This window comes from Octodon degus, unplaced genomic scaffold (assembly GCF_000260255.1).
Source record: "Octodon degus isolate 3935 unplaced genomic scaffold, OctDeg1.0 scaffold00236, whole genome shotgun sequence".
Lineage (NCBI taxonomy): Eukaryota > Metazoa > Chordata > Mammalia > Rodentia > Octodontidae > Octodon > Octodon degus.
In genome coordinates this window covers 1,865,392-1,878,999 of record NW_004524812.1, presented here as the reverse complement: position 1 = coordinate 1,878,999, position 13,608 = coordinate 1,865,392, and the positions used below count along the sequence as shown (strand labels likewise).

At 39.7% G+C, this 13,608-nt stretch overlaps 1 protein-coding gene across 4 annotated transcripts in view; it reads right to left on the bottom strand.

Moving 5' to 3' along the window:
* Dock11 (dedicator of cytokinesis 11) overlaps positions 1–13,608 on the bottom strand; it is a 224,183-nt gene that overhangs the window by 110,925 nt on the left and 99,650 nt on the right. For all 4 annotated transcript variants that reach the window (XM_004645686.3, XM_023706010.1, XM_023706012.1 and 1 more), the window contains exons 20-23: positions 11,109–11,232; positions 5,130–5,251; positions 4,581–4,667; positions 3,664–3,753 (exon numbers count right to left, since the gene is read on the bottom strand). In XM_004645686.3, the coding sequence (XP_004645743.1) occupies positions 3,664–3,753; positions 4,581–4,667; positions 5,130–5,251; positions 11,109–11,232 (423 nt within the window). The remainder of the gene's footprint in view (positions 1–3,663; positions 3,754–4,580; positions 4,668–5,129; positions 5,252–11,108; positions 11,233–13,608) is intronic.

The following is a 13,608-nucleotide window of genomic DNA, read 5'->3' as shown; positions in this document are numbered from 1 at the left end:
GGACCTGGGCTAGGACTGGGCTACAGAGTGGTTCTTGACCACTGTGCAATGTCGCTTCCCATAGGAGCTGGGGCAGTGCCTGGAGACACGGGATTACCACAAGAGGGCACTCTACTGACCTCTGCTGAGTGAAGGCCTGAGGTTCTGCTCAACAGCCTAGCAGCCCCTCACAACAAAGGATTATCTTACCCAAATGTTAATAGAGCCAAGGCTGAGAAACACTGACCTAGGGAATTAAGTTCAAGTTACTAGAGACCCAGCCTACATTTTCAGCCTTAGTTCTCATCATTGTTCTCTGTAAGGTTGAATTAACATCTTCACTATTCCTTAAATGTATCACATGGTTTCCTCCTTTTGTCTCTTTATTCATAGTTTTTAGCCAAATCTGTAGGTGTCCTTTCAAGGCAAGTTTAAATCTCCACTTCAGTGAAAGCATTCATTTTTTTTCCTCAACAAAGGCAGACGGAACGTATTTCCAATAGAAAAGCACACAGGCATGTGTGCGCGCATACGCACATACCCTGGTTCCTAGCATTACATAGTTCACAGTCTGACAAGGGCGAACACATGGAACTAAATCATTGCAATCCAAACTGTGCCCAGCCTGATAGTGGCATATATGAAGTGCACAAAGCAAGGCACACCTGGCCTGCATGTGGGTGGGCATGGAGCTTCCAAGAACAGGAGGGCTGAAAGATAAGGAGGGTAATCACGCCAGGTAAGAAAGAGATGTGTATTCCATGCAGGGCGGGTCGCCCTGTACCCATATTGCTCATCTAGAATTGATTCACAACACAGAAGCCAGTGTGTTCATTTTGAAATGCAAATTAGTCAATGCTATCCTTCTTTTGTTAGAAACAAAACAAAATAAAACAAGTCACTGCAAAAAAAAAAATGGCTGTCCTCGGCCTGCCATACCTGCCTGCACCCTGCCACTCTCTCCAAATTCATCCCACAGCAATTTCCCTTCTTGCAGCATGCTGTCTGGTCTTTTTTTTTTCTGTCCTTCAAATACGTCAGCATAAGCTGTTACAGCTGCTGCAATCTTATGTTTTTTTTTGTTTTTGTTTTTTTTTTTTGGTTTTTTGGTACAGGTTTATCACCTGTGGTTGCTGTCCTTGCACTGGTTTCTTTTCAAGTGGGAGTGTTACTTCCTCTGATAGGCCTCCCCAACAATTCACCTTAGATCCCATTAACTTGTTGTGCTTTCTTCACAGAATTCATCCCTGCATAAATTTATTAATTTGTTTATAATCTCTTTTCCCCAACAAGCACCCAACATCCAGAACAATGTCTGGGCCCATAGTGGATGTTTAATAAGTATTTGGTGAAGGACAGACTAAATTAATAAAATAAGGATGCCAGGGTGAAATAAAGCTGGCTTCTTAGTTCACCGAATCCTTAACACTTGTGCTCTGGATCACACATTTGATATTGAATTACACATGGCTTTGGACTTTGTTTTGCTGATATATTGTCACTTAATGTGTGTCCTGTCTGTTCAGTAACAATGATTCTGTGGACAATGAGATCCATTTAAAAAATATTAAGAACATAAAAAGAGCTCAACAAGTAGATGTTAAATGAATTGATGAAATGATGTCATTTATAGGGATAATAGATAGCAGGATTTGCCAGAAGATCATAGGACTGGAAGTGAAGAGACACATGTCACAAGCTCAGCTCTGCTCTGCTCTGCTGCCAATTAGCTGAAGCACTACAGGCAAGTCACCTCTACTCGGGCTCCAGTTTCCTTATCTGCAGAAAGAATTTCTAGAATCCTTTACAGTGGCAGCATTCATTAAGAACCTTGCCTTCAAATTACATGGTATTTCACTCACTGCCACTAGAGGGCAAGCGTGGGTCACATAAATACCAAAAATTCCACACCCTTAAAAACACAAATATGAATGCTTTCTTCTTCCATTAAAGAATAGCAGTATTTGAAAATGACGCTGTTAAAACTTTTACAAAACTTCTCTGCTAAAGAGAAACCAATTACCTTACTAAACAAAGCATTCATACATACAGGTGGGAGTCCTCCCAGACATCACCAGAGGACAGGATTGGAAAGTTAAGAGGTAACATTTGGTGTTATCTCTTATACTATTACACGTTGTAATAACTAAAACCAGTAACAACCACTGAGGAATGCTCCCCCTTGTCCTTTCCAACAATGTGTTTTTATCTGGCAGAATGTTACTTCAAAAAACAAAGTCCAAGCATGTCATTCCACTGTTTAAAACCCTGTAAGGCTCCCCATCTCTTTTGGAGTACGTCCAACTCTACCATGACCCTGTGAGCCCTCAAGGTAGCTCAGAGCTACCTCGCCAGGTGACTGCCTCATCACCCTGTGTGTTGGCCATCCTGCAATTCTGGCTGCTTCTTTAATGCACCACCAGAGCTCCTCAGTGCCTCTGCAGTCACTGTTCCCAGCTCCCCCCTGTAATCAACACGGCTGATAGTCTCCCCTTCTTTAGGTCAGCGCTCAAATGTTACCCCACCAAAGACATTTTCTGTGACCTCTTTAAAACAAGAATCCTTCTTATTTTTCTTTTTCACTGGTTTTTTTTCTTGCAATTATCACTATCTGATTTGACAACATACATATTCATTTCTATGCTTATTGTCTATCTCCACAAGAAGTTAAGCTCCCTGATGATAGGGGCCTTCTTTGTTTTCTTGACTTACATTCTCCTCAAAAGCCTGGAACAATGCCTGGCTCATCGGAAGCACTCAAGATACAAATGAGGCACGAATGATTATTACAGAGCAGACGCTCCATCTTGTGTAAACCTCACGAGCACCCTATGGGTGGGCACTGCTGTTAACCCAACATGACAGACGAGGAAACAATGGTTCAGAGAAGTTAAATAACTCGGCCAAGCACAATCACAAAGCCAGCCAGTTCCAGATTTGGGGTACAGAGTCAGTTTATTATTCCAGAGCCCAATTTATTTCATATTGGATCACCTCTCTGAAACAAATAGCATACATACTTGCTTCCTGAGACGATCATTATGTAGTAGCACATGTCCCAAATGGAATCCTATAGAGCTTTTGTTGAAAATCAAAACTCCTCAGAATTTATATAGCTGACTTACTAAAGGAACAATCATAAAAAAGAACCACTTCCAGTCAGGTTTTAGGCTAAGTGCCAGTCCTAGAATGTAGGGAAGTGACAGTCTTAGGTTCTGACAAATTCTGGTATTCCAAAAGATTTTGCTATGCGACCGTTTCTCGGGCTCTTTAGTAAGCCCTCTGATGGTCTTTCACTCATGGCCACAGGGGCCATTTCATCTTTTATTCCAAGCCAAAGCACTTGTGTTTCTCTTGGCCCCACAGCATTTTGCACCTTTACCAAGCAGTCAGGAGGCAAAGGACCTGACAAATCAATTTATGCAACTGAAACTAGCATCTTCATGAGGCTTTCAAAACTGTGATGTGGAATTCTGGCTACAACATTTTCTTCCTAGTAGCAACTCTGTTGTCTGCTTCTAAACAGTCACTTGATGGACAAGTACGTAATAGAAAGTGTTCTCCTGAGGATAGCCAGCCCAAAGTATTTTCAGGTGTTGGTCTGTTTCTTTTTTCCACATCCAGATGTGGCAACAGAAAGACACGAAAAACAAACCTTTCTGCCAAAAGCTGCTGCTCACTTACCTTTAAATATTTAATGAGCTCTCCTGGAACTTCTTTTGAGCCTGACTGAATCAGCTGGCAATGATGGAAGAATTTGTGCACATGTAGATCCTGGAACACAGATGGGAACAGCCATATGAAACCTGATGCGTCATCCTTAAATGCAGACTCCCTATCTCTCCGTCTTCCTGAATCTTGCAAACCCAGGTAGCCGGGGATTCTAGCACCCAGTCACAGTTTCTGCAGCTGCCATCCTATATGTCCATGCCCTGAAGTCCCCTTGACCACCATGCAAAGCATCAAAACTAGGTCAACTTGGTGTGTACCTAAGCATACAGGTGGGACACAATGTATACCCAACTTGTTAAGCACTCATTTATTCTGCATTTGTCTAGTGCCTTCTATGAAGGTTAGGCTGCATGTCCATTTTAATGAAATAAGCAGAAACAAAGGTCTGAACTAACAGGTGAAGAAAACGTAGCAGCAGCAGCAAGTTAGCAGAATAAGTCTCAGACATTCAATAGTCAACTTTACTAGGACAGTCCGCTAGGCAGGAAGTCCAGATGTTCTGTATGGAATCCACACACACTGACTTTCTGGACAATGTGAACTATACCAGAGAGGGGAATAGTATGCATTTTGACCTGCTTCCTCTCATTAAGGTGTGGCTTGACATGCCCTAGCTTTAGTTTCTTCACCTCTAAGACCGTAGTAGCTTCCATATGCCTTTTGGGGTTTGGTGAGGCTCAAATCAGTTCATAGGAGCAAGAGGATTTTGTAGTTGGAGGATAATTATAAAACATAAGCTAGAATGGTGTTGCAATGAGGAAATCTTGCAGGCCACCACTTCTTTGAGGTTGTACAAATAAAATACAGTTTTTAAAATGAAGAAATATATTTGAGTGTTCAAATTGACAAATTCAAACTACACAACTTACTTGAGTGTAAATGGTTGACTCTAAGTGGCTTTTAATCTTCAACAAAGGCTTTGCACCATCTACCCACTTAATATCCACACTCAGTTGCTACAAACAGAAAATATAGACATGAATTTCTGTATCATAGTAGTGGATAACATACAACATCTTCATACATTTCAACATTTTCCAGAAATGAGTGTAATTGAGTCATACAGAAAGAGATTAATGGAGAAAATAATCTGCTATTAAAATAAGCATACCCAAATCATTTTAAATATACAATCCTTCGCAAATTGAGACATTTATGAGTTACTTAAATAAATAGAATTTCTTAAAAGGATGCACAAAATACAAGCAACAGTTTTAGATGTTATGATCAGAATCAACAGAGAGCATAGTGCTCTATCAAACTGCTGGAAACTTCAAACATATTTCCATGCTTATAGACCAGAACAGCCCTTAGACAAAATGTTGAGTAGCATGTCCTAAATGATCAGCTAGATCCAAAGAATTCTAATTTTAGAACAGTTAACCATCATGACTCAACAAATGTAGCATTTGTCTTACCCTTCTCGATTCTGCATCATTCAGGTTCAAGTAGCCTGGAGGAAGATTGGCTGAAACAGGCAGCTGCTGCTCAAAAGTGATGATTCTACCATCCTTTAGCAAAGGTATCCAGGCAAACCCGACTGCCAAGACAATAATGGACCGTAAGAAATGAAACAGCAAATGCAATTAGCTACACAAGTATCTGGGTGCTGGGAGCAGGGCAGGGTGGTGATATGTCTAGGCATCTGTGCACGGAAGCCCAGCTGACGGGGAACTGCATGCTGGGGAAGGAACATCAACTTGGGATAGCTTCCTAATCCCAGGCTAGCCACTCTCAACTTATTTGCTCTATCTCCCGGTTAATGAAAATGGGAAAAACAACCCATTATCTCTCCATCTGAAAGAGTTGAGAAGCCAGGGCAAGATCATATATGAAAACATTTGAAAACTTAAAACATTCATCAATATCATCTTCTTTACACATTGGGGTGCTTTCGAAGATTTATTTTTTAATAGATTCAAGGCTCTTTAACCCACTGTTTTTTCACTTAAAGACTGTTACAGCTAAGACTATCTCAGAGAGCGATCACATGTTCCAAAATTCCTTGTGGCAACCTTAGGGTTCTGGTGTATGGAAAACCAAGGTCATAGGTTAAGGTCACATTCACTCTTCATACAAGGCAATAAACATAAATCGGCTATCTGGGCAATTTTCCTAATTATAGGAAGAGGTGCAGAAGGAGAATGCAGCCAGGCTGTAGTGTTTAAGACTTGATTCCACTGAGAGATTTTTTTCCAGTCTCTACATTTAACAGCCCCTACCCCCAAAAGAGTGTCTTGGCTTTCTATTAGAAAATTCATCGTGTTCTAGCTAAAAATGCCAGAGCCATCTGTGTTGCTCAAGTTGAGCAGTGTCAGTGTTTCCATTATAGAGATCACTCTGGGTTTCAAGTGTTTATAACTCAGCTGTGTAGAAAAAAAAACTTGCTCTGGATGCAGTTTTTGCAAATAAGATGGGGTGTTGGCTGGACAGCCCTCGATAAAGCAATTGCTTTCTGATTCTACAGAACTCTTTGCATCAGTGCATGTGCATATGCATGCATACATGTGTATGTTTATACTATGAACACAGATATCAATAAAAATCTGGTTAGAATGTTCTTATTTATATGTTTATTTGGCAAATGCTTTAATTCTTCTTTTTCCAAATGCTTTAATTCTTAAAAGACAATCAAAACACTGATTTTCTTCAGTAGAATACATGACTTTCTCAGACTCCAAAACATGCCTGAAAGGCATTTTTACCAGTACAACCTCAGAAATGGCCTACCCAAGGACCAGCCTGATAGCTCAGCAGACTAAAGTGCTTAGGCAGAGCTCAGCAGCAGGGGTTCAATACCCCAGCCTGCCGTGCCAACCCCACCCCCAGGGAGCACTGAGAAGGATATTTTTTTCTTTTATATTTTAGTAAGGTGTTCAGGGTCTCATTACTAGATCGGACTCGGAGTGATGCGCCTGTGTTCAGCCTCCCAAGAGCTAGGATTACAGGTGCGCGCCACCACGCCTAATCTCAATCACCTCAGCATGCCCCAGGGGCAGGGCTGACACAGCAGGATGGGGATTGAACCTCCGACCCCTGACTATGCCTAGGCAGGCGCTTTAATCCACTGAGCTATTTGGCCAACCCTTAAGATGGTGATTGAGACTGGGCTTGGTGGCATGCGCCTGTAATCCCAGCACTTGGGAGGCTGAAAACAGGAGGATCACTACGAGTCTGATCTACATAGTGAGATCCTGTAGATCTTGTACTAAAATTCAAAAAAATAAAAGAAAAAAGAATTTGCCTACCCAGACCTTTCCTTTTATAAAAAGCAGAGGAACCATTAGAAATGACTCTGTCAATGTAGTTAAACTGAAAATGTGACAAGTTAGAAAAGTTTTCCAGGGGCCAGGGAGATGGCTCAGTGGAATAAGCGCTTGCCTGGCAAGTGCAAGGGCCTGAGTTCAATCCCCAGTTCTGCAAAAAAAAAAAAAAAGAAAAAAAAAAAGAAAAGTTTTCCAACACAGAAAATAGAAAAATAAATTTCACTTTTTAGGCAGCATCTTTTTCTGCATGGAAACTTTGGAGATATAGTTCACATACAATTTATCCATGTAAGGTATACATTCAATGGCCTTTAGTCTATCTGCAATAGGGCATCTGTTGATATTAATCCCAGAGCATTTCAATCATTCTGAAAAGAAACTCCATAGTCCTCAGCAATCACTGCCCATTGCCTTTCCCTTTCCTCTCAACAACCACTAATCCACTTTCTGTATACAAGAGATTTCTTAGGCAACCTTTTGGCACTGTAGAATAATCAGATCATGGCCAAATGTGTCCTTTACTCAAAACTCATATAGAGCTGTGAGGTACAATATCAAGCATGTCATTGGATCAAAGGTAGGAGGAAGCCACTTCAAAAAGGGACAATTAAAATTGATGTATGGCCCGCAGAATAACCACCTCATGCTTCACTGAACATCTTGCCTGCCTCTTAACATTTGGATAGGGAAACAGTAATTTATCATTCAGGAGGTACATACTCTCCTTGGATCTCAGTGTTCCATTAATTTTCTTCTCAATTCTCAAGGTCACTCCTCTAATATCACTGCAGTTTCTACAGGGATACAGAAAGGACTACACAAGGTCTGATAAACTATGGTGGACATTGAAATTAAAACATCACAGTAGAAGACACATGGTCATTAATACCCCTCAAAATATCCCCTTCAATCCAAACAGATTTTTTCCATTATTTTTGGCAACACATCCTTACTGTACCAAGTCTTTTTTTTTTTTTTTCGACAGGGTCTACTGGGTCTCACTGAGTAGATTGGACTCATAGTGATTCTCCTGTTTACAGCCTCCCAATTGCTGGGATTACAGGGTTGCCCACCATGCCCAGTCTCAATTGCTGTTTCAGTGCCCCCCAGTGGCGGGGCCAGCATGGCAAGCCAGGGATGAAACTCCTAGCCCCTGCATCTGCCTAAGCAGGCACTTTAATTTGCTGGGCTATTTGGCTGGCCCTTGTACCAAGTCTATTTTAGAAAAATAGTTAATATTCACCATACTTTTCAATTACTTGAGTTTGAACAATTAAGTAAATGAATGGTGCATTGTGGGAGCCAAGTTTCAATGTTAGAATGGGAGGCTATATACAAGCAAGACAACACTAGAATGATTCATGTGATCAGCGACTGGAGTTGGGAGCCATCAGTATGAACTCATGTAGAATGTATAGCTTACTACAAATACAGATGGTTACGAGTAGAAATATTGAGAGTGATATGCTTATAAACATAAAACCATAATTGTCAGTGATAAAATGACCTACCTAAAAATACCAACATAATCAAGAAGCTATTATATATGCCCTATAGGAGAATCTAACAAAGTAACCAGATACAAGATCAATCTACAAAAAATCAGTAGCATAACTCTATATATCAATTGGAGCCAATTAAAAACTCAACAAAAAGATGCTATTCACAATAATTACAAACACTATGAAGTACCAGAGATTCTTCCCCAGCACTGGAAATGGAACCTAGGGCCATGCTCATGCTAGGCAAGTGCTTTACCACTGGACTACATCCCAACCCATTTTATTTTATTTTTGTAAATTTTGAGACAGTCTCATCAAGTTGCTTGGGCTGGCCTGGAATTTTCCATCCTCCTGTCTCTACCTCATGAGTATGTGGCATTATAGATGTGTGTCACCATACCTGGCTTAGCATTAGAAAATTTACTTGACTATATACAATATGGTTTATGAAGAAAATAGTCAAAAAGTAAACATAAATGATTCAAATAAGGTAGGATATTCCACTGTCTTGGATGGAAGGTCTTAATAATGATGTATTTGGCTTTCCCATTGCTGAGACCAACTGCTCAACACCCACAAGTTAAATTTAGTACCAAAAATAAAGGGGACTCCCTCATAGTCAGTCCTGCTTCCTGTTGGGAATCACTCAGATGCCTCACTGGCACCTTCAACTCCAGACTAGTAACATGTCTACCATGCCCATCCACAGTTCTATTGCTGGCAATACTTTCTTTCCAATCACTCAGTTTTGAAGTGTCAATGTTTACTATGCATCATCTATCTAGCAGTCAGTGACTGCCAACTCTAATGAGCAGTCATCCCTTGGAACTGATAGATCATGACTTCTAGGTCCCACACAGAAATAAAAATCCTTCAGTGTTCAAGTCCTTTACATAGACTGGCATAAATTCTACATAGAGTCAACACATATCCTTCTGCATATATCAAATATTTACTGCTTATTTGGAATACCTAACATAATGTAAGCATTATGTAAATACGTGTTTTACTATATTGTTTAGGAGATAATGACAGGATGAAGTCTATACATATTCAGTATAGATGCAATTAAAATACGTTTCATTCACAGCTGGTTAAATACATGAGTGTGGAGCCCAAGATATTGAGATTTATTCTTTTGTAATCCTCACCCCTGCCTCACCACAGTGTGGCCTCCTTCATTTCCTGGACCTTTGAAAGAACTCCTTGACTGGCGTTCCTTCTGACCTTTCTTCTTCTTGCTCCAATTTTCTTTGCCCTTTATGTTGCTATCGGATTCATTTTTTTCTCCAAAACAGCTCTTACTAGCATGTAATCCTTCAAAATGTCCATATTGGTGACAGAATAAAGTAAAATCCAAAGCTTGGCATTTAAGGCTTTCCAAAATCAAATGCTTCCTTTTCAGTATGACATTTTAAGTTTCCCTTCCAGCATCTTGTGCTGTAGTCTTAGTGAGCTACTTGGGGTTCTCCAACTATACCCCTCAATACTCTGACCTTATAAGCTGTTCCTTCACCCCAGAATCCCTACATCCCTGCCTTAACTGCACTGTCAAGCTCACCTCAGCCTTTCAGATCTCACTCAAATACCCTTTCCCTCCAGAAGCCTTTCCTGACTCCCGGCCATTGGTCCCCTCCAACATCTCAATAGCTACACTTTTCTGAGTTCTTACAGCATTGCTTTCTTGTTAATGATCACCTCTGTTTGTCTTGTATTATGATTGTGTACACAGAATTCATTTCTCCTAGGTCTTACACTCATTGAAGATGAGATCTATATTGGATTTTTCACTGCATTCTCCATAATACCAACTACAGTATCTTGCACATGATATAGAGAGATGCTCGCTAAAGGAATGCACAAATGACCCAAGCTGGACTGACTTACGTCCAACATCATGCTGACATCTGTGAGCGAGGTGTGCAATGGACTATGTTCACAGTACCCCTAAGCTCCCCTAAGGCTGCTTCCCACTGGTGTAGCCAAGGCTTTGCAGCAATGGAAACAAGACTGGAGCTTTGCTACTAGAACCTACTCAACTCAACTTCATTAAATCTGTTCTCTGCACATAGAAACAGGCAGCCCCCAACCTCCATCCAGGTCACATATGTCCCTGGCTCTGGGCTCACTTCCCTCTTTCTCAGTAAGCAGAACTGGAAAATTCCAGTTGCTGAGCAATTCTACGTGAGAGAAATAACAATATTGTATTACAGTGTGTTTCTGAGAATAGCAATATTACTTTATGTTGCTTATAATAGTTTAAGCATACCAGCAAGTTTATTTGGTAGAGATGATAATAAAATGAATATATATGCCCGTGAACTTCTTTTGAGACTGAGTCTTGCCTTGCTGCCCGGGCTGGCCTTTAACTTCTGGGCTCAAGCTATCTTGCTTTAGCCTCCCAGGTAGCGTGGACATGGCCATGCAGCACCATGCTCAGCTTCTCAATGGAACTCAGAAATTTACTTTTTGGTAAAGGAAAGACATGATCTGCAGCTTGATAAAAAAGACTATATCCTCAACGACTGCATTTCAAAAAGTTGTAGAGAAAAACATCTAAAGAATATGTGACCCTAGTATGATCCCCAACACTGCTCAGATAGACCGACAGAGGGGCAGCCACACATACCTGGAATTTCAACTGTATCCTGCTTTTTGGTGGTTCCCTTGGTGTTAATTTCACAGCTTACATGATAAAAAGTGAAAAGCAAATGATGTTTTTGATGCAGGTGAATGGGAAGCTCAATTTTAATCTGAAATGATAGCAAAGTTACAAATGTCATTTTGTGTTGTTCTATTTTAATTATCAAGCTGGACTGTCAGACATTTAGTTCAATTTCATCACACTCTTCCAAATTACTTCCCAAATGACAGGCCAACTGGCCAAAGAGGAGATACAATTTAAGTATATGCCAAATGCTTTGGCATATAAAGTCAGTTTCAGGTTGACAACAGAATTCTCCTGGGTTGTGAGGGCTGATAAATATTTCTGCTGGAGGTTTTGGAAACGAGCAGTTAATTAGTAGGATTCCCACCCTGACTAACTATATATGCTGATAACTGTAAACTAAGCAACTGCACTGAAGATAGCAATGTGTAATACTAGGGCCATGCTTGGAATCCCTGTCATTCTGATCTTCTAAATACATACTGCTGGGGTTGGGGAGATGGCTCAGTGGAATAAGCGCTTCCCTGCCAAGCACAAGGGCCTGAGTTCAAGCACTGGTTCCGCAAAAAAAAAAAAAAAAAGTAAATACATACTGCTTATCATGTCATACCAATTAGTGCCACACTGTCTCTCAAGTAAATGTTTGCTTTAGAAAAAAGGGTAATAAATGAAAACAAGAGACGAGAAAAAAAAGTCATAGGACTATCCTGCTACAACGCTGTGTATGGTTAGATTTCTAAATTTCTTTCTTCTTCTTTTTTTTTTTTTTGGTGGAACCGGGGATTGAACTCAGGCCCTTGCGCTTGCCAGGCAAGTGCTTATTCTACTGAGCCATCTCTCTGGCCCATATTTTGAAATTTCTGTGTAAAAATACGTAATTGTTTATTCCTATTTTTAAAAATATTTTTTCCTTTTTTCTTTTTCTTCTTTTTTTTCTTCATATTGTGTAGGGATTTAAAGTTTAACATATCATAAAAAAATAAACTTAAGGAGGAAAAAAAATAAAGTTTAACATATCAATACTTGATGGAAAATACCTGTTCCATGTTATGTCTAAGATGTTTGATATTCAGACAAATAGTGAGGTTAAGCTCAACTGCCTAGGTTATAAGGTAATAATAACATTAAGCTTCTCTTCTGGAGGGTTAACAACTTAAGTTTGCAGACCAAAAATTAGAGAAAAAGAAGGGCTGCAAGGACAGTCAAAATTTTGGCCCTAGCCTTTCAAGGTCAGTGAGGACTCAGGACATAAAAGAACCTGTACTGTAACATCCTCCAACCCAGTGGTATCCAAAATTTTCTGATCACGGAGATTATGGGGCCACAGAGGAAAGTGATTGATGATATAGAGTGTGCCTAAGGAGAGTTATATGGAGAGAAAACATTCTCTTAGGCTTTCACAGAGAGCAAATTTGTCAAGCAATGGCCATGATTCATCCACATGGCTGACATTGACAAAGGACTTACAAACTGCAGTACAGGGTTTCAGGGTAAATCCTGAGGGGATTTGACTGACCTTGTCAGATACAAAAGTTACATCTCTTGTTATATAGGTCTTACTTTATCTTGTTCTTAACCATCCAGTGGAAAAGTATAAAAACGAGGTATAAAAAGTAAAGCCATATTAATATGCTGAGCTGTAAAAGGCTCAAGTCAACAACTTCTAACATTGCCAGTCCTACGGATAACCCACTACTATTATGGTCTACTAGACTATATTGGATTATTTTTGCTGAATTCACACACCTACAATATTTAAATGGCAATGGAATACCCGTCTCTGACAAAACTAAACAAAAAAGGGGGATATAAATAAAGGACCATTTTGTATCTGTATATACAAAATAATTAGGATATATAGCTACTTTCTCTTAATTCAATGAGAAGAAAGATTTGTACTAATAGTGTTTGGACAGGACATCATGTATGAATCTCATACTATGAATAACCACTACGAAGACAACATGCAATGTATTAATGATTGAAACTATCCTACTAATCAGTTTTGAAACTGTCTCATTGCTGTTTGTTTCTCAATAAAATTAATAAAAAAATTTCTGCTGGAGAGTCCACTGGATTCTCCTAGATTCAGCTTTGCAGCAGGGTCTTCTAAAACACTATATCAAAAACACACCTTTGTAGCCTATTGATACTGTATAACCCTGTCAGAATCAGTGAATGCAATCCATTGAGAATGGGCACTGAATTGGAAAGAGTACTCTTCTTTAAGTTGTTATTTTTTGCAAGAAAGAAATTAGTGAAGTCTTTATAAATAAACGTGCAGAAACTTGCTTTGATAGTACAGGATCCAGGTCATAGTTTATACGAAATTCTTCTAGAAATAAAACACAATTTAACCCTTAAATAAAGAGAAAAAATTACTATGACTCATAAATTGGAGAGTGACTAATTTGTCACTACAGATTAATGTTTTTAATAAATCATTTCAACTAATCTTCTA